We start from the raw sequence: 20,982 nt of genomic DNA on the forward strand, positions 1-20,982 counted from the left end.
CTTCCTTCAATCTTCTGACATTTTTTCTAACTTCCTTTTCATTTCCTCATAAATCCAAAAATAAATTCATTTGAAAATGAAAAAAAACAAACAAATAAAATAAAAACTATTAATTCAAATGAAAAAGTATTCACTGATCACTTCCTTTACTCCTCTTCAGGAAAAGCTGATTTTTAAAGTCTCTTCATAAAGAACGTGGCGGAGATCCTGCAGCTTACCGGGAGCTCCGCTGAAAACGGCTCCGGTCCGGTCCGGTCGGGTCCGGTCCGGTCCGGTCGGGTCGGGGGGTCCCGCGGCTCCCTCAGCCCGGGGAAGGTGCGCTCTGCCCGGGCTGAGACTCCCGCTCTCTCCGCTCTCTCCGCTCCGCACGATGAAACGCACCGGCGGAAGCGACGTCACTCAGGTGCGTGACGTCACCCGCTCGTTTGGTCAGAGACGCAGGTAGAAGGTTTCCATCAGACGCATCGAGACAGACCGCAGAGTCGGAAATTCATGATTTTTTTTAGAAATAATTTTTTGTTTTATTAATTTATTTCTGAATCTGAGAATAAAAAGTTTTTATTTCTTTTTAATTTTTTTAAACACATTAATAGCAAGACGACTCCTGCTTGTTTTATTTCTTCTTTATTGAACTAATTCACGAATTTAGTTTCTTCAATTTAAAAAATAAAAAAATTGGTTTAGCAACACTACATTTTCATTTGCTTGAATGAAAGACAAAAAAAGTAGAATCAAATTTTCTGCTCTGCTAATTTATTTCATGTAGTCATTGAAAACAAAAAATACTTTCTTTAAACAAATTGAAAAGACAGCACTTCTATAAAATGAAGTCTGATTTATTTAAATGTATTATTTATTTACTTATTTATTGGCAGAGAGACCAAAGTCACACCAAAACGTGCGCAAGTTCCGGGAATAGTGTACTGTGACTTTTCTCAGCGTTCCAGTGAAAAATAACCGAGGGAAAAAAAAAAAAAAAACAATTTTGGAGATGAGAGCCACTTGGTTACCATGGCAACAGAGTGGACTTGACTTTGATCTGCCAAAGGTGTTCTTTCATGTGCTCAGTTGCCCTGGCAACAGGAGAGCGTGCAGGCACAAAGGCACACTTTAAACGGGAATTGTCTGGTTTTTTTATTTATTTATTTAACCTTTATTTAACCAGGTAGGTCCCATTGAGATGAAAAACCTCTTTTTCAAGGGAGTCCTGGTTTATTTATTTATTTATTTTTTATTCACTTATTTATTTATTTAGTTTTTTATTTTTAATTTTTCTTATTTATAGTCTGATGAAGTCTTTTTCTTTCTTTTTTTTTTTCCTTCTGGAATCCTTCACTGAGATTCTGGAGGGCTGAATGTTGCTGAAATTTAACTTTTTGAAACAAAGCGAAAAAGTGGAAATTTCGTGCTGAAGGTGACGTGAAGCGGCGGTATCGATACTTCCTGTTCTCTGATCTCTGGACGACGGAACACACTCCACACGCAGGAACAGTCTTCATCACTTTATTGACCAAAAGGAAAAGCAAACCCCCGACTCCAGACGTGATCCGGTTAGTAGTGGAGGGTTCCAATCCCACCGGAAGCCTTTCCACAGTGGTTAAAAACGGCGGCAGCTCACACAGTTAGACGGTTTACAGCTCGGAAACGAAAAGGTCCCTAAAAGAAGACGGAGCTGGACGCTTTAGTCGCTCATTATTTCTATTATCTTAAAAAAAATTCCTGTAATAAAAGTCATTTATCGTCATGGAGACCATCTGATCGTTCAAAATCAATCACTCTAATTATTTACAAAGTATCACAACAACTGAAAAACACACGGCGTAGAAAAAGTCTCAGTTTCCAGAGGAGGGAGCTCAGTCGTCCAGGTCCGTCCCCGTCCCCGGCTCGTCTCCAGGTCCGTCCCCGTCCCCGGCTCGTCTCCAGGTCCGTCCCTGTCTCCAGCTTGTCCTCACTGATGCTTCAAATCTAAAAGGCGTTTCTAAAGTGCTCGGAGGAAACTGGACCGACGGGAAGACGACTAAAACACAACTCAACATGAAGGGACAATAGTTTACATTTGGACACTTTTTTTGGGAGAACCGGTATTCTCTGGTCCCCCCCGGTCCCCCCAGTCCCCGCCCACCGGGCCCCCCGGGTCCTCAGTACTTGGGGACTTTGGTGTAGTCCTCTTTGTGGACCTTCCTGCACAGGCAGATGGACAGGATCATCCCCAGCAGCTGTCAAACACAAGAACAGGACGTCAAGGTCTTCGCCGTGTGGACGGACCCCCTGCAGGGCCAGACCAGGACCTGGAGGACAGCCAGGATCACCAGGAGACCACCAGATCACCAGGATCAGCTGGAGACCACCGGGATCAACACGAGACCACCAGATCACCAGGATCAACAGGAGACCACCAGATCACCACTAGATCACCAGGATCAGCTGGAGACCACTGGGATCAACACGAGACCACCAGATCACCAGGATCAACAGGAGACCACCAGATCACCACTAGATCACTAGGGTCAGCTGGAGACAACCAGATCAACAGGAGATCACCAGATCACCAGGATCAACATGAGACCAAAAGATCAAAAGTAGACCACCAGATCACCAGGATCAACAGGAAACCACCAGATCATCAGATCTACAAGAGACCACCAAAGTCAACATGTGACCACCAGATCACCAGGATCAATAGGAGACCACCGGATCAACTGAGGAGCAAAACATTGCTGATGAGCCTGAGAGAATCTGATCAATCCAGTCACAGATGATCCAGACCAGGTCCGAGCCGGAGCCAGGAGGACCTGGAGACCTGGTCCAGTTTCACCCAGTCTGAGTCCAGATTCCAAAAATAGCGAAAATAACCATGAATGGAAACAAGTGACGTGTGGAGAAAAAGGTTTCATGATCGTCTGAGTAGCGACGAAAGGAAACGTCAAGTTTATACTCACATCTGGACCAGGTCCAGACCACATCTGGACCAGACACCACATCTGGACCAGACTCCACATCTGGACCAGACTCCACACCTGGACCAGACTCCACACCTGGACCAGACTCCACACCTGGACCAGATTCCACATCTGGACCAGATTCCACATCTGGACCAGACTCCACATCTGGGCCAGACTCCACACCTGGACCAGATTCCACATCTGGACCAGATTCCACATCTGGACCAGGTCCAGACCACATCTGGACCAGACTCCACACCTGGACCAGATTCTACACCTGGACCAGACTCCACATCTGGACCAGACACCACATCTGGACCAGACACCACATCTGGACCAGACTCCACACCTGGACCAGACTCCACACCTGGACCAGACTCCACACCTGGACCAGATTCCACATCTGGACCAGATTCCACATCTGGACCAGGTCCAGACCACATCTGGACCAGACTCCACACCTGGACCAGATTCTACACCTGGACCAGATTCTACATCTGGACCAGACTCCACACCTGGACCAGACTCCACACCTGGACCAGACTCCACATCTGGACCAGACTCCACATCTGGACCAGACTCCACATCTGGACCAGGTCCAGACCACATCTGGACCAGACTCCACACCTGGACCAGACTCCACATCTGGACCAGACTCCACACCTGGACCAGACTCCACATCTGGACCAGACTCCACACCTGGACCAGACTCCACATCTGGGCCAGACTCCACACCTGGACCAGACTCCACACCTGGACCAGACTCCACATCTGGACCAGACTCCACACCTGGACCAGACTCCACACCTGGACCAGACTCCACACCTGGACCAGACTCCACATCTGGACCAGACTCCACACCTGGACCAGACTCCACATCTGGACCAGACTCCACACCTGGACCAGACTCCACACCTGGACCAGACTCCACATCTGGACCAGACACCACATCTGGACCAGACTCCACACCTGGACCAGACTCCACACCTGGACCAGACTCCACATCTGGACCAGACTCCACACCTGGACCAGACTCCACACCTGGACCAGACTCCACACCTGGACCAGACTCCACATCTGGACCAGACTCCACGTCACATCTGGAGGTAATTAAAGAAGTAAACATTTATGCGGGAGGGTGTTTGTTGGTTTGTGGCAGAGAGTGTCTCTGATGATGTCATCAAGGAGACGCTCTCCGATGACATCATCAGGGAGCGTCTCGCTCTCTCTCTGGCTGTGTTCAAACCGCGTACTTACCTACTACTCACACTACCTCATTGAGTCTGCAGAGCGTTCACACTGGCAGTGTGCGGTTGGTGAGTCAGCGAGAAGTTCCCGGGTGCATACTGCATTCACCAGAAATGTTGAGTATACATCATGGGTTTATTACTCATACTGAAATTACCCAAGATGCAACGCGACGGACAGCGGGAGACGGCGAGCCGATCTTCGTTGAAGAGTCGAAAAAACTCTCGGTGGGTAAGGCGTCGTAACCGATCCAATCCGTTAACGGGACACCGGTCCGAACGGCGATGTGAAGCCAGATATATTGCTGACAGGTTGGCTTCTTGTTTTCAAAGTAAAAGCACAGATTTATCACTGAGGTGTTTTTGCATGAGGAAGGGGAAGGGGGGGTTTATTTTTGTGAAAATAGCCAGAAGTGCGTTGCTCACTGCGGCTGGCTTCAATTTCGCCGAATTTGTCCGAACAAAATCCTAAACGGTTGGTATTCGGACCAATAAACGACACACTCGGCTCTGAACCGCCACTCTGTCGCCTAATTTAAAAAAAAATCTGGATAAAGTTCTACAGTTGAAGAGTTTAGAGCTAAAGTGAAATCAGCCTTTGTAGTACGCTGGAGTGTAAACGCTTTGCATACTGTCTGATGGACTGAGTATGCAGTATGCAGTGTGGACAGTATGGGTATGGAAGTATGTAGTAGGCAGTATGTGGCTTCGAACACAGCCTCTCTCTCTGATGACATCATCAAGGAGACTCTCTCCGATGATGTCATCAGAGAGCATCTCTCGCTCTCTCTCTCTCTCTGATGACATCATCTCATGGCCACCGGTTATTCAGCTGGAAATGGGCAGGACGTCACTTCTTCTACATTTTCACCAAATTTTCTCGAAACTTTCGAGACGTCTGGATTAAAACCGGACAGCGGCTGACAGGAAGTTGACGTTTGGATTTCTATTCATGAGAGATGCTCGTGTGGAAAGTGGAGGTGAAGTGCATCATGGGAGAATACCTCGATCAGCGCCACCGCCAGGCAGATCCCCAGAACCACGGCCATGTTGGTGAGGAGCCAGGACTCCACGCTGGAGGCGCAGCCCTGGAACACACAGCGCGGTCACTACCGGGGAATCGAACCCTCACCCCCCGGAGCTTCACGAGACGGCGTTCACCTCGTCGTAGACGGGCCAGTCGGGCGTCTGCGCCTCGCAGAACCCGCTGTCGGAGACGTTCCCGGCGGCCAGCGAGACGTTCTGGCAGGAGCAGGGGAACAGCAGCTTGGAGCTGTTCTCGATCACCGGGTTCCCGTTCCAGTCCGCGCGGTCGTTCCAGCCGCAGCACGCCATCTGAGCACAACGGAGAACCGGAGAACCCTCAGAACCCTCAGGGCCGCCAGAACCAAGGGGTCGGGGTTCTGGGTACTCACGGTTCTCTGGATGAAGTCCCAGGCCTGCTCCGTGGTGGAGTTGTTCCCGGGGTAGTTATCCAGAACCTTGGTGACGATCCGGGTCATCTCCTGGTGGAGCTGAAACAGGAACCATCGCAATCATCAGTCGCAGCTGATCCACCGATCTAACGAGAGAACCTGGACCCGGTGGGTTCAGGAGGTTCCTCAACCCCGGGTTCCATCCATGTGGAACCGGATCTCGGTTCTGCTTCACTTCTCTCCGTTCTTTCATGTAAAGTTTCAGAACGTCGTGTCGCTGAGCAGAGGTTCTCTTCTAGTCTATGAACTGAGCCTGGTTCTGCAGGGTTCTCCTCTGATCCTGGTTCTGCAGGGTCCTCCTCTGATCCTGGTTCTGCAGAGATCTCCTCTGATCCTGGTTCTGCAGGGTTCTCCCCTGATCCTGGTTCTGCAGGGTTCTCCCCTGATCCTGGTTCTGCAGGTTCTCCTCCTCTGATCCTGGTTCTGCAGGGTTCTCCCCTGATCCTGGTTCTGCAGGGTTCTCCTCTGATCCTGGTTCTGCAGGGTTCTCCTCTGATCCTGGTTCTGCAGGTTCTCCTCCTCTGATCCTGGTTCTGCAGGTTCTCCTCCTCTGATCCTGGTTCTGCAGGGTTCTCCTCTGATCCTGGTTCTGCAGGGTTCTCCTCTGAGCCTGGTTCTGCAGGGTTCCCCTCTGATCCTGGTTCTGCAGGGTTCTCCTCTGATCCTGGTTCTGCAGGTTCTCCTCTGATCCTGGTTCTGCAGGGTTCTCCTCTGATCCTGGTTCTTCAGGGTTCTCCTCTGATCCTGGTTCTGCAGGGTTCTCCTCTGAGCCTGGTTCTGCAGGGTTCTCACAGCAGGTAAGACTAATCCTGAAGCGCTTGTTCTCAGACTGGCCACCAGAGGGCGCCAGAGCAGCTTTAAATCCAGACCTTAAAGTTTTTCTTTTGGAAAAAAGTCCAGGTTTTTCTACATTCCAAACCCAGTTTCCTGCAGTCTCCGCACGTCCACAACCCTACTGCTGTAAGACGGAGGACAGACGTCCCCCAGACGTCTCCTGCAGCTGATGATGCATTCTGGGTGTTTTTCCAAATTCCTGACAGCAGAACTCTGAGGCTGGCTGGATTTAAAGCAGGAAGTGGCTCGGCCAAAACTCTGAGGGAACGCTTTCAAAAAAAGGAATTTCTTAGAAATTTGAACTGGAGCTAGTTGTGGCCCACGGGCCTTATGTTTGACACCCTTGGATTAGAGGATTTTCAAAGTTTCAGACTCGAAGTGTCGTACGAGGAAGCTGACTTACCGTCTCCTTCTGGAAGTAGGTGAGAAGAGCGGCGGCGATCTGAGCGACGAGGATCAGCAGGAGGCAGGCGAAGTACTGAGGAAGAGGAGGAGGAGGAAGAGCGATGAGAATCACTGACAGACGAGCTGCTGGAGGAGGAAGATGCTCTATAATCTGATGCTGGAGGAGGAAGATGCTCTATAATCTGATGCTAGAGGAGGAAGATGCTCTATAATCTGATGCTAGAGGAGGAAGATGCTCTATAATCTGATGCTAGAGGAGGAAGATGCTCTATAATCTGATGCTAGAGGAGGAAGATGCTCTATAATCTGATGCTAGAGGAGGAAGATGCTCTATAATCTGATGCTAGAGGAGGAAGATGCTCTATAATCTGATGCTAGAGGAGGAAGATGCTCTATAATCTGATGCTAGAGGAGGAAGATGCTCTATAATCTGATGCTAGAGGAGGAAGATGCTCTATAATCTGATGCTAGAGGAGGAAGATGCTCTATAATCTGATGCTAGAGGAGGAAGATGCTCTATAATCTGATGTTAGAGGAGGAAGATGCTCTATAATCTGATGCTAGAGGAGGAAGATGCTCTATAATCTGATGCTAGAGGAGGAAGATGCTCTATAATCTGATGCTAGAGGAGGAAGATGCTCTATAATCTGATGCTAGAGGAGGAAGATGCTCTATAATCTGATGTTAGAGGAGGAAGATGCTCTATAATCTGATGCTAGAGGAGGAAGATGCTCTATAATCTGATGCTAGAGGAGGAAGATGCTCTATAATCTGATGCTAGAGGAGGAAGATGCTCTATAATCTGATGCTAGAGGAGGAAGATGCTCTATAATCTGATGCTAGAGGAGGAAGATGCTCTATAATCTGATGCTAGAGGAGGAAGATGCTCTATAATCTGATGCTAGAGGAGGAAGATGCTCTATAATCTCATGTTAGAGGAGGAAGATGCTCTATAATCTGATGCTAGAGGAGGAAGATGCTCTATAATCTGATGCTAGAGGAGGAAGATGCTCTATAATCTGATGCTAGAGGAGGAAGATGCTCTATAATCTGATGCTGGAGGAGGAAGACGCTCTATAATCTGATGCTAGAGGAGGAAGATGCTCTATAATCTGATGCTAGAGGAGGAAGATGCCCTCCAGCAGCACCTTGGTTCTAGTTCTAGTTCTGGTTCCAGTTCTGGTTCTGGACTCACCAGGCCCAGCAGGCAGCGGATCTCGTAGATTGCTCCTATGCAGCCCACTAAGCCCAGCAGCATGGAGAACGCTCCGACCCCGATCAGGATGTAACAGGCCACCTTCACCGGGGGGGAGTTATCTGAAGGAGGGGGGGGGGGAGGAGGAGGAGGAGGAGGAGGAGGAGGAGGAAGAGGGGGAGGAGGAGGAGGGGGGTGGGGGGTGGGGGGGGGTGGGGGGGGGGGGAGGAATCGGTCAAGTCGGGCAGTAGGAGCTGTAGCTGTTTGTCCCCAGCTGGGATTCCACCGACCTCAGACGTTGGTCAGTTGATGAAAAACGTTAATTCAACGTCAAAACAACGTCGACACTACATGGTTGAAGTTGTGTCGTAAACTCGCCGTGGATTCAACATTGAAACATCAACATTTTTTAGATGTGTATCTAATCGTCAGTATTTTTAAAATCATGACTTTTAAACATTTTTGCTGAAATTTGTCAGTTGAAAAATGCTGTTTCAACGTCCGAACAACGTTGATAAATTTGCCATTGGAAAAGTGTTCATGTGAATGTTCACCCCGCCTTGTGTTTGTTTTTCTTTGAGTCTGTTTTAATTGTCTCGTAAAGAGAATTATGGCTGATAAAAGAGCCAACTGTTCATCTCAGTACATGATTTGATGGAATTGTGAAATTGGAAGAAACACAAAACCAACATTTTTAAAACCACCTCTTTGTTCCGGGTGTGTTGCTCTGTATTTCAGGACAAGTCGTGTTCTGCAAGAGAGTGCTCATTCCGGCTCAACAGGTGTGCAGTCAGCTGTACGTGTTTCACCTGTCTGTGATGAAACGCTGTCGTGGCCGTCAGAATGTTCTAGAACGTCAGACTGCAAGCGTAGTGGTGAGAGTGTGTATCTACCGGAAATCCTAGAATAAGACCTGGATCCCATTAAAAGTCGCCTCCCAATAGAAGCCTGTTTTGTTTTTTTATTTTGCTCTGTGAAGCGCTACGCGCTGTGCTGACAGCAGTCTGTGCGACGGCGCCGGTCCTCCCGGTGTGGCCGCTGTGTGTATTACAGGCGCCCAGTAAAAATGGCGGAGGGACAGAAAACATTAAACTCCATGTTGAGAATTAATTTTTTCACATCGATTTAAAAAATAAAATCGAATTATTCAAATTAATTCGATGCATCCCCCAGCTCTAAACTGCACTGCTGTTTATTACTGTCTGATACTCGGGTTCAATAAATGAGCTCAGGACATTTTACTGGGTTCAAACTGACACAAAAGATTTTTCTGCTCTTCTTGAACATTTTAAAATATCAGCCTCTCTCTAATGGAAGGAGGCCTGTTTCAAAGCCTGGTGCAGCTGCAGCTCAGACCAACACGAGCCCTGCTGCTGAAGAGCGTTTACGGTACATCAGTGGCCAATTTGATTGATCATTTTCTGCACTTTTGCTGCTAAACTGCTCATTTTAACTGAAACCAATTCACGGTTGAAGGCTTGACGTTGAAATAACGTGATTTCAACGTTGATCAGATTTGCAAAATCAAAACAAAATTCAACATTTATTCAACACTGATAACCGGCGCTGATTCAGACGGTAAACGTTCTACACTAATACAGCGCTTTCACCCTGCACTGACAGAGCCCAAAGCACTTTGCACTGCAGTGTCACATTCACCCATTCACACTCACATTCACACACCAGCGGAGGCGGCTGCCATGCGAGGCGCTCAGTCCGTCCACTGGGGGGCGATGTGGGGCTCAGCGTCTTGCCCGAGGACACGTCGACATGCAGACGGGGGAGACGGGAATCGAACTAACTCGTCGAGAGACGACTGCTCCCCCCACTGAACCACAGCCGCCCCATTCAACAGTGACTCAGCGCTAAAACGCCAGCTGTGCAGACAGTGAGCGTCCGCCGCTGGACGGCTGTCCCCCGACGGCGGTGTCCTCAGGTCCTGCAGCCGGAGCGCTGTGAGGTGGAGAGTGCTGGATTGTTTGGATTGTTCCTGACGTCTGCGCTGCGTCACGGTGTGAACCGGCCCGCCGCCGCCGCCGCCGCCGCTCGCTCCCATTCAGCGTGGATACGAGGCGTCAGACACAAAGCCAGAGTGCTGGCGGCGCCGGGGGCCGCCCGCCGCCTCACGCCGCTCGCCGCTGACTCAGGCTCTGGACGGCTCGGCGGCAGAAAGAGGCCAGTGTGTGAGACGGAGACACCTGCTGAGAGGACAAGCGTCCTCAGTGACGCCTCAGAGGACGGCTGTGCCTCACACTGACCGGCCTGCTGCCCGGCCGCCGCCGTCCCACAGCACAGGACCAGGACCAGGACCAGGACCAGGACCAGGACCAGGACCAGGACCAGGACCAGGACCCAGATCACTGGTCCCAGGTCCATGTCCCAGATCCAGATCCCAGATACTAGACACCAGATCCAAGATCCCAGGTCTCGGTTCCAGGGCCCAGGACCAGTGTTGGTAATAACAGCATTAGATTATAATGAATTTATTATTATTTTTTCAGTAACAAATAATGACTTTTCCCATCGTTGCAACGCCGTTACCGTCACTGAGAATATGAAGTGGCGCGTTGCTACAATTAGACTGAATGAAGCGGAGTGTCGCTTCTGCTGGGGGGGGGGGCATGATTATTCTCAAGCAACTCCAACCTTATGAAGCAGCTCACATCAACACTTGCTGCTGCTGCTAAATGGACTACACTTGTATAGCGCTTTTTACCCTGCATGACAGAGCCCAAAGCGCTTCACACTGCAATATCACATCACCCATTCTCACCATACTGGGTGGTGGTAAACTGCTGCTGCAGCCACAGCTGCCCTGGGGGGGACTGACGGAAGCGAGGCTGCCAATCTGCGCCATCGGCCCCTCCCACCACCACCAACCATTCACTCTCACAACTTTCATACTAGGCAAGGTGGGTGAAGTGTCTTGCCCAAGGACACAACGCCAGTTTTACGCCTGCGGGAGCGGGGATCAAACCGCCAACCTTCCGGTTATAAGACGACCCGCTCTACCAACTGAGCTACTGTCGCCGCTGTTGCTAACTCCATGCTAACCCCATGCTAACCCCATGCTAACCCCATGCTAACCCACCCTGAGCCCAGATGCAGCAGGAGGACGATGGAGCCGCTCTGTTAAAACAAGCATCGCTCGATTTTCCGGGGCAGCAGGCGACCAGAGCCGAGCTGAACACACTGACTGCAGGTACTCTGGTACACAGTAACTAATGTACAGTTACAGAGATGTCACTACTTAATGGCCATAAGTTTACATTTGTGTTTTCTTAACAGGCTGCAGTTTAGTTCCAATCGATACCAAATGATGTTAAATACTGTATGAAGAGTTTTTATTCTTCAGTCAGTTGATGTAAACATCTTTGATGTTATAGATGTTACAGAATGTGGTGACGTATAGAACATGAACAATAACGTCAGTTACTTTACTGAGTAGTTACTCTTACAGTGAGGTAACGAGTTACTAATTCAGTTACTTTTTGGGAGAAGTAATTTGTAATTGTATGTAAGTACTTTTTAAAAGTAACTTGCCCAACACTGCCCAGGACCCATATCCCAGGTCTAGATTCCAGGTCCCAGATCCAGGACCTAGATTCCAGATCCCAGGACCCAGGTCTAGGACCCAGGACCCAGGACCCAGGTCTAGGACCCAGGACCCAGGACCCAGGACCCAGGACCCAGGACCCAGGTCTAGGACCCAGGACCCAGGACCGCTTTACAGTCAGTCGCTCTGCTTTGCAGCTCGTCTGGAAGCAGAGTGCCGCCCTCACTCCGTCCTCCGCCTGTCCTCCGCCTGTGAATCACAGCTGTCTGTTCCGACCCGCGCTGCTCCAGAGGACAGATGTCCTCCAGTTCCCGTCGGAGACACGGAGGACGACTTACTGAGGACGACGACGAAGCTCTGGTTGTCCAGCAGGAACCAGAGTCCGATGCCCAGGATGAGGACGCCGAACAGCTGAGGAGGAAGAGCAGAGACTGTTCAGAGCCCAGAACAGAGTGTGTGTGTGTGTGTGTGTGTGTGTGTGTGTGTGTGTGTGTGTGTGTGTGTGTGTGTGTGTGTGTGTGTATGTGTGTGTGTCTTCAGCTCTCAGATTAGAGATTACACTGGACCACATCCTCGTCATCAGCAGAGTAACTAAGACTCAGATCAGGAACCATCAGCTGATGTATCTGTTGCCATGGAGACCAGCTGCTCTCAGCAGGTGTGTGTGTTGCCATGGAGACCAGCTGCCCTCAGCAGGTGTGTGCGTTGCCATGGAGACCAGCTGCCCTCAGCAGGTGTGTGTGTTGCCATGGAGACCAGCTGCCCTCAGCAGGTGTGTGTGTTGCCATGGAGACCAGCTGCTCTCAGCAGCCATGACAGTGAATCAGCAGCTTTTCATCCAGTTTTTTTGGTTCCTCGAGAACCGAGAGGTGAAATTTACATTTTTTTTTGTTTTTTTTTTTTTTACTGCGTCAGAAGCACCAACTAGTGTTTGTGCCGTTTCCGAGGAAACGTTGTTTAAAAACATTGTTGTGTAAAAGCAACACTTTTCTGAAGGGAAGGTTCTGCGATCCCGGATCATTCACAGTCAAACAGAACAAGAGCAGCTCTGACGGGCGGATTAACCCGTCGCCACGGCAACCAACAGGCGCTCGGATACTCACAAAGAAGAGCAGGTTGAACAGGAACAGGAAGTACTTGGTGGCGGTCACGCAGCCTTTACCCATGATGCCTTTTTCTACCTGCAGACACGATAACAAACAGAACCAGAGTGAGGAGGAAGAGAAAGCTTCAGATGGCTGGGGAGAGGCAGGAGGGGGCGGGGCTGGGGGGAGGGGGCGGGGCTGGGGGGGATCAGGTCCGAGGGAACGAGGGGCGACAGATGCTGAGAGGATTAACACCCACAAAACCAGCACAACATCAGTCTGGGGGGGGGGGGTACGACACGTGGGAACATTTCAATCGACCGGTCACTGAGTTCAGTAATGGAAAATCCCAGCGGCCCCGAACGCCTCGCGGCGGTCCCGATAAATCGATGTGCGGACGGCAGGGCGACCCACTTCACGCTCGCTGGATCTGGGTCACTGTGACACGGATCGTCACGCCGCTCAGGACGGCCCGCTAGGAGCCCGGCGCCCGACCCTGCCCCAAAGGTCAAAGGTCAAAGGTCAGCGCTCATCCCGACTGAATGCCACTCAAGACAGTAAATCAAGGCGGCAGTCTGGGGGGGGCAGGGGGGGGTCAGAGACTCAGACCGGAGCTCCAGGGAGTGTCCTGGACTCTGGTCCGTCTGAAGACCCGGGTCTGGTCTGCAGACGGCGTGAAAGCACAGAGCGCAGTGCACTGTGGGTAATAAACAAACTGCAAACAGGGAAGAAGAAACAAAACGTCTCATGGAGCAGAGAGGAAGTGCAGACGACGCGTCGCGGCTGCTTGTGGCTAACCGCTAACCAGCTAACTGCTAGCTGGCTAAAGGGGCGGGACTTCCGCTTCCCGTACAGACCAATCAGTGACCCCGACCAGTAGCAGTGTTTCAGTAAAGCTGCGTTTTTAAGAGAACCGCCGCCGATGAGGAGGCGAGGAGACGAGGAGGCGAGGAGACGAGGAGGCGAGGAGGCGAGGAGACGAGGAGGCGAGGAGGCGAGGAGACGAGGAGGCGAGGAGACGAGGAGACGAGGAGACGAGGAGGCGAGGAGACGAGGAGACGAGGCTCCGCCAAAAACCGTAAGAAAGCCCAGAAACAAAGACTGAAGCTAAATTTAGAAACGCCACGAAGCTGCTGAGAGAGAGAGGCTGAGGCGAGGACACACACCAGGTTCCAATTAACACACACACACACACACACACACACACACACACACACACACACACACACACACACACACACACACTGTTCTGATTACAGCTGTTTGCTGCCGCTCGTCAGTCAGACCACGTGTAACACGTCTGCTGGTCATCAACTCCGTTCTGGTTGAAGCTACAGTCGGTTTTTACAACTACAGTCGGACAGAGTGTTAGGTCATGGGTGGGGTAGTTCGGGAGCTTCTAGCCAAAGTAACGTTAACGTGTAGGTACGGTGTAGTTAGAGCACGTTAACGTATAAACATCTCGGTTCAAGGAGGGTCCGGGTGGGATGGACGGACGGACAGTCAGTCAGGCTGTCTCCACAGAGCTGACGGCGCAAAGCAGAAAGACCACCGGACGCCATCAGTCTGACAGGAAACAGGAGTCGCTTCAACGCCAAGCTGGTTCGAACGATCAGAACACAGTCCAACAGTCAGAACACAGTCCAACAGTCAGAACACAGTCCAACAGTCCAACAGTCAGAACACAGTCCAACAGTCAGAACACAGTCCAACAGTCAGAACACAGTCCAACAGTCCAACAGTCAGAACACTGTCCAACAGTCAGAACACTGTCCAACAGTCAGAACACAGTCCAACAGTTCAACAGTCAGAACACAGTCCAACAGTCCAACAGTCAGAACACTGTCCAACAGTCAGAACACTGTCCAACAGTTGTATCCAGCAGAAATAAAAGCGCCTGATAAGCAGTTCGCCTGACGCTCCAGAGGGCTGATGGGAAATGGATGAAGGACGTTGTTTTCCTGATGGTGACGGATCAGTCAGAAGATCCGGAGAAAACACCAGAAACACAAGAGGCTTCAGTAACAGTCAGAACTCAGGAACTCTCTTCTTATCGTCCATCTACTGAGCCTGTGCAGAACAACTGTTTATTACAGTGAAGGACCAGGTCCAGGGCCAGGGCCAGGGCCAGGACCAGGACCAGGACCAGGGCCAGGACCAGGGCCAGGACCAGGGCCAGGACCAGGACCAGGACCAGGACCAGGACCAGGACCAGGACCAGGACCAGGACCAGGGCCAGGGCCAGGGCCAGGACCAGGGCCAGGACCAGGACCAGGACCAGGGCCAGGGCCAGGACCAGGTCCAGGACCAGGACCAGGACCAGGGCCAGGGCCAGGACCAGGACCAGGACCAGGGCCAGGACCAGGGCCAGGACCAGGACCAGGGCCAGGGCCAGGGCCAGGACCAGGGCCAGGGCCAGGACCAGGTCCAGGACCAGGACCAGGACCAGGACCAGGGCCAGGGCCAGGACCAGGACCAGGACCAGGGCCAGGGCCAGGGCCAGGACCAGGGCCAGGACCAGGACCAGGGCCAGGGCCAGGGCCAGGACCAGGGCCAGGACCAGGGCCAGGGCCAGGGCCAGGGCCAGGACCAGGGCCAGGGCCAGGACCAGGGCCAGGGCCAGGGCCAGGACCAGGGCCAGGGCCAGGACCAGGGCCAGGGCCAGGGCCAGGGCCAGGTCTGAAGTAGGACCAGATCCAGGTCTAGGAGTAGGACCAGAATCAGGCACAGGACTAGAACCACAACCAGGTCTAGGTGTAGGACCAGGTCCAAGACCAGGTCCAGGAGTGGGACCAGAACCAGGTCTGAAGTAGGAGGGGGCTCTTGGGGCTCTGAGGGGTCTGGAGTCTGGGGGGTCTGGGGGCTCTGGAGGGTCTGGGGGGTCTGGAGTCTGGGGTTTAGGGGCTCTGGGGGCTCTGGAGGGTCTGGGGGGTCTGGGCTCTGGGGGCTCTGGGGTCTGCCAGAGAACGTGTGCCGGGCTGACCGTTGTCTCTGAGTGAGGACCGTCATCAGTGGTGTTGCCGCCGTCCGTCTCGACCCCCCAGGAGAACAAGGGGCCCCGTTGTTCCCGGACCGGCTCCCGGTCCGCCGGCAAAACCCCGAACCGGAGCGAGACAAAGACCCAGTGTCCCGGAGACACACGCCCTCTTATCTGAGAGCCACTCCATCCTCTGAAGGACCAGAGAGACCAGGAGGAGTCTGGACCCGGACCCGGACCCAGTTCACCATCCACACAACAGAACGGGGTGTTCAAGCCGCGGCTCTGGACCCACATGCGGCCCTTCAGGCTCCATGAAGCTTTAATGACTTTTAACTTATTTTCATTCCAGCTCAGAACTGAAGGGATTCAAATAAAGGCTCCGGGAAAGTTCAGAAAAATAGATCAAGGAAAACAAACAAACGGAGAATAAAGTGTGAATAAAACATGAAAGGTCTCCAATTTCTAAAAGAAGATATATTTATGTTCGAAATAAAGCAGGAAAAACGACTTAAAAGGAAGCAAAAACCGCTAAAATTTTAATAAAAAATGCTTGAAAATATGAATGGAATTGTTAAAATTAAGAACAAAAAGAGGTTAAATTTAACCAAATGTTCATTATTCTGAACCCGAACTTCATAAAAGCATCATTAGAAATATTCTTATATGTGAATCAAAACTACACTGCAAAAAGTCCAAATGTGAGAAAGATTTTTTAAAGTTGCTTTGAGTGAAAATGTCTCGTTTTACTTGGTTGAAGATAAATTCACTTAAATATTCTATTTCATCAAGACGGAGAGGCTCGATTTAGGAGAAGTTCTCTGAAGTCAAGACAATTTTCACTTGTTCTATTGGCAGATTTTTTTTCTTAAATTAAGATACTTTTACTTTGAAATTAGTAAAAATAAAAATCTGCCAATAGAACAAGTGAAAATTGTCTTAGTTTCAAAGAATTGGATCTTAAATCAAGTCTTTCTATCTTGATGAAATGTAATTTTATATAATAAAAGTGAATTTATCTTGAATCAAGATACATTTTTAAACTAGTTTAAAAAACTTGCTCAGATTTGGATTTTTTGCAGTGTGTATCTGAATCGTTTTAAAGGTTAAACACTGCAAAAAACTGCAAAAATTCAAAATCTTACCAAGTTGAAAAGTCTTGCTTTCAGTCAAAATGTCTCGTCTCACTACGTTTATTTCTCGATTTAATATTCTTATATCCAGACCTCTTTATCAGTGAAATTCACTTTAATTTGTAATTTTCTTTAATTTAGTGTTGATATCTTGTATTTAGTTCATCCAGAAACTCTGGGCCTGTCAGACGGACGAGAACCGTCCATGAAGAACCTTCCTAAAATGTTTTCAGCGGGAAAATAAAAAGTTACTTCCAGTTCACTTCAGCTGAGTAAAAGCAGCAAAGCTGTGGTTTGAGTCTGAAATGCGGCCGTCAGGAACAAAGAACTTTCATTCATTCATTTCAACTCTGATGTTAAAAAAGGCTAAAATGAGAAAAACACTGTAAAAAGTCCAAATCTGAGCAACTTTCTAAACTTGGTTTTGAGTGAAAAAGTTTCGTTTTACTTGATTTAAGATAAATTCTCTTAAAAATGACTTTTCATCCAGATAAAGACTAATTGGCAGATTTTTTTTTTTTTTTACTTTCAGGGTTCCGGGGTTCTGGGGTTTTGGGGTTCTGGGGTTCCGGGGTTCTGGGGTTTTGGGGTTCTAGTGTTCCTGGGTTTATGGGTTCCTGGGTTCGGGGGACGAGAACAGGTTCCGCTGTCAGCAGCTAGCTAGCGGGCGCTAGGCGCTAATGAGTCAATGTAACCTGACACCCCTGACCCCCCACCCCCCCAGACAAAAGACTGAAACCGGGTCTGCCTCTCGGTTCCTCTGAGATCAGACGATCAGCAGGGCTCCAGGGACGGCGGCAGAACCCACCGGGTCCCGGGAGAACCGGGAGAACCGGGAACGGTCCACCTCTGCTGTTAGACCTGGTCCTGCTGTGTTCTCACTGGGTCCTGGACCTGGTTCTGGGTCCTGCTGTGTTCTCACTGGGTCCTGGACCTGGTTCTGGGTTCTGCTGCGTTCTCACTGGGTCCTGGACCTGGTTCTGGGTCCTGCTGTGTTCTCACTGGGTCCTGGACCTGGTTCTGGGTTCTGCTGCGTTCTCACTGGGTCCTGGACCTGGTTCCTGACAGGAGGCAGAGGTTCTGGGCGAGCCGGGGCTGGTGGGGGGCGGGTCTCCGTCAGGAGGCGGCCGGACCGGTCGGTTCTCTTCTCAGACTTGTTGAGACTCAGACGGTCTCCGGTCTGGAACGTGGAGACAGGAATGCGGTTCCTGTTTTCGTCTGTCCTGCGGCGCCCGAACACATCGCTGCGTCAGAGAACGATGCGTTCAGGAACCCAGAAAAAAAACGGCGACGTTCCACAATCAGGTCCAGGTCTGGATCCATTCCGGGACTCAGGCTCGGGATTCAAACCCACAACTCTGAGGGCCGAAGCCCAGACCGGGAACCTGGAGGTCTTTCAGACTCCTTACAGACTTGGTTCTGGATCCTCTTGATTCTGGATCCACTTGGTTCTGGATCCACTTGTTTCTGGATCCAGATGTTCCCCGTTCCGGCCCAGCAGAATGAAGGAACCCTTCAGGCTCATTCCTGGGAACTGGACCGACGGGTCGGGTCTGGGCGGGGCTCGGGGGCCACTCGGGGCCCGGCAGAGGCGCCGCGTCCACCAGTTCTCACTCGGAACCTTTAGTACCTAGAACCTGGTTTCTGCCAGAAGACGGTGAGAGAACCATCCACTGCCTGAAACGGGTCTGCAGGTACTTCAGGAAAGTTCCTGGTGGATGGTTCCTGTGACGGTTCCTGGTACTGTAGGATGGTTCCTGGTCCTGCAGGATAGTTCCTGGTACCGGAAGATGGTTCCTGGTACTGTAGGATGGTTCCTGGTCCTGCAGGATGGTCCCTGGTCCTAGAAGCTGGTTCCTGGTTTGTGCCGTACAGCAGAGCACTCAGACCTTGAACCCGGGTTCAGGACTGAGGTTGGTTTCACTTTCACTCAGCTCTAAACTTAAACCACGTTCCGTACAGAACCCGTCATGGATCTGGTTCCATAGGGATCAGAACTAGATCGGGGACCAGATCACACGGATCCAGGACCACTGATCACGATCAGTCCCTGATCATCCCGATCAGCTGCCGGCTGACCCGGTTCCTCCTGACCCGGTTCCTGCTGACCGGAGCTTCTAACGTTCCGTCAGTAACGAGGTTCTGCGGCAGACTGCAGGGTCCACCGTCCGACCCGGAACCAGAGACTTCGCCCCCTTCTAGAACAAACCGCAGAGTTCTGGTTCTGCTCTGTTTTCCTCCTGTTTTACTGGTTTTCTCTTCAGGCGGCGGCGGCGCTCGGTACTCACACTGAGGTCCAAGTCCAGAGAGACGAATCCGACTGGCTGCTGCTGCTGGTCCTGGTCCTGGTCCTGGTCCTGGTCCTGGTCCTGGTCTTGGTCCTGGTCCTGGTTCTGATCCTGGTCCTGGTCCTACTCCTCCTGCTGCTGCTGCTCTTTGACCTGCTGCTGCTGCTCTGCACGAGGAGACGTCCAGGAGGAGGGGGGCGGGGCTGGGGGCGGGGCTGGAGGAGGGGGATGAGCTGGGCCTCCCTCAGTCCTCCAGCGCCCCCTGGTGGCCAACACTGGAACAGCAACAGCAAACAGGAGGGAAGAGTCTCCATCCTGAACACATGAAGCAGGGTTTAAAAAAAAGGAAGAAATAACAGAAGGATAAAAAAACAGTAATGATGGAGAATAATGAGGAAGAGGAGGAGGAGGAAGAGAAGAGGAAGAGGAGGAAGAGGAAGAGGAGGAAGAGGAGGAGGAGGAGGAGGAAGAGAAGAGGAAGAGGAGGAAGAGGAAGAGGAGGAAGAGGAGGAGGAGGAGGAGGAAGAGAAGAGGAAGAGGAGGAAGAGGAGAGCAGGTTCAGTCTTCTCTGACCTTGATAACTCGTCCAGTTGAGTGAATCTCGGCTGTCCTCCTGTCCTCCTCCTGTCCTCCTCCTGTCCTCCGCCTGTCCTCCGCCTGTCCTCCTCCTGTCCTCCCTCCTCCGCCTGTCCTCCTCCTGTCCTCCATTCAAACCTCTCTGAACAAGCGTCCCTCCAGAAAACAGAATCATTCAGACTGGATTTCATTGGTCACAGACCCAGTGGGGGGCGGAGCTTGCACCTCGCAGGCTCCGCCCACAAACTCCGACTGGAAAACGAATTGAAATGAAAAGCAAAATAAAGTCTAAGACTGAAATGATGTATGAGCTTCATTTTATTTAAATAATCTGCAGTCAAAGAGCAGAAAAACGTGTTGGATCCCGAGGAGGCGGGGCTTAGCAGAGATTCACCAATCACTGATCAGTACTCTCCACCAGCTCCTCCGGTCAGGACCGACGACGGAACGTCGTCTGGAAACACGGAGATGTTCCTTCACCGTCCACACGTCCAGTGGACAGTCCTTCAGACCTCTCCTGTTGCATTCTGGGTGTTTTCCCAGAACCCCCTGACAGCAAGGCTTTGAGCCAAGTTTGACAGGAGGCAGCTAGCTTCCTGTTAGCATCGCTGTGTCGCTGCTCTGAGGAAAGTGGTTTAAAAACCAAAGAAGTGTTTTTTGGACGAGACTCCGACGGCCAGTTTTGGTCCACAGGCTTCATGTTTGACACCCTGGATCTCAGCAAATAAACTGGGAGAAAATCAAGTGAATTAAAGAGAAACAGATTCGAGTAGCTGGAAAGAAACGGGGAAAAAAAAAAGAATATTTCTGTTTTTTTCTACAGAACAACCCTCTCTCCCGAGGTGGGCGGGGCCTGTCACATGACCGTGTCACGTGGACAGAGGAGGAGCTGTGATTGGCTGATTGTTGCTGACCTTTCACTCCTGAAGTCAAATCAACAGACGTCTGGTCCAGAAGAGACCAGAGACCGAGACCAGAACCTGCTCTGGAACCGGGCCTGGATGTGGCTATTTAACCTCTGAAAATCAGCATTTTGACCGGGTTCCAACGGGTTCCAGCGGGTTCCAGCGGGTTCCAACAGGTTCCAACAGGTTCCAGCGGGTTCCAGCAGGTTCCAGCAGGTTCCAGCGGGTTCCAGCAGGTTCCAAAGGGTTCCAGCAGGTTCCAGCGGGTTCCAGCGGGTTCCAGCAGGTTCCAACAGGTTCCAGCAGGTTCCAGCAGGTTCCAGCAGGTTCCAGCGGGTTCCAGCTGGTTCCTGAAGGCTGCAGA

The 20,982-nt window shown here is 51.1% G+C and overlaps 2 protein-coding genes across 3 annotated transcripts; both read right to left on the minus strand.

Moving 5' to 3' along the window:
• Positions 1-1,487: 1,487 nt before the first annotated feature.
• Positions 1,488-19,297, minus strand: LOC115404135 (CD82 antigen-like). 2 transcript variants are annotated; one of them, XM_030113456.1, is made up of 10 exons: positions 19,228-19,268; positions 19,138-19,182; positions 12,758-12,835; positions 11,993-12,065; positions 8,099-8,220; positions 6,902-6,976; positions 5,605-5,703; positions 5,351-5,524; positions 5,194-5,277; positions 1,488-2,216 (listed from the first exon to the last, which is right to left on the minus strand). In XM_030113456.1, exons 3-10 carry the CDS (start codon positions 12,818-12,820, stop codon positions 2,139-2,141), a joined length of 768 nt encoding a protein of 255 aa, XP_029969316.1. In that variant the 5' UTR covers positions 12,821-12,835; positions 19,138-19,182; positions 19,228-19,268; the 3' UTR covers positions 1,488-2,138. The 2 variants fall into 2 exon arrangements, with proteins under 2 accessions (XP_029969316.1, XP_029969241.1); XM_030113381.1 differs by having other exon boundaries at positions 19,138-19,297.
• Positions 2,231-4,688, minus strand: LOC115401982 (uncharacterized). The gene is made up of 2 exons (XM_030110425.1): positions 4,002-4,688; positions 2,231-3,965 (listed from the first exon to the last, which is right to left on the minus strand). The coding sequence occupies exons 1-2, from the start codon at positions 4,017-4,019 to the stop codon at positions 2,649-2,651; spliced, it is 1,335 nt and encodes a 444-aa protein (XP_029966285.1). The 5' UTR covers positions 4,020-4,688; the 3' UTR covers positions 2,231-2,648.
• Positions 19,298-20,982: the final 1,685 nt, after the last annotated feature.

Source organism: Salarias fasciatus, chromosome 1 (assembly GCF_902148845.1).
Source record: "Salarias fasciatus chromosome 1, fSalaFa1.1, whole genome shotgun sequence".
Taxonomy (NCBI): Eukaryota; Metazoa; Chordata; class Actinopteri; order Blenniiformes; family Blenniidae; genus Salarias; species Salarias fasciatus.

Excerpts from the sequence above, each read along its gene's own strand:
- LOC115404135 (XM_030113381.1), bottom strand. The coding sequence starts at position 12,820 with ATGGGTAAAGGCTGCGTGACCGCCACCAAGTACTTCCTGTTCCTGTTC. Across the intron at positions 8,221-11,992 it reads GAGCTTCGTCGTCGTCCTCA|ATAACTCCCCCCCGGTGAAG; the intron begins GTAAGTCGTCCT and ends CCCCTCCTTCAG. Across the intron at positions 5,525-5,604 it reads GGGACTTCATCCAGAGAACC|ATGGCGTGCTGCGGCTGGAA; the intron begins GTGAGTACCCAG and ends CGTTGTGCTCAG.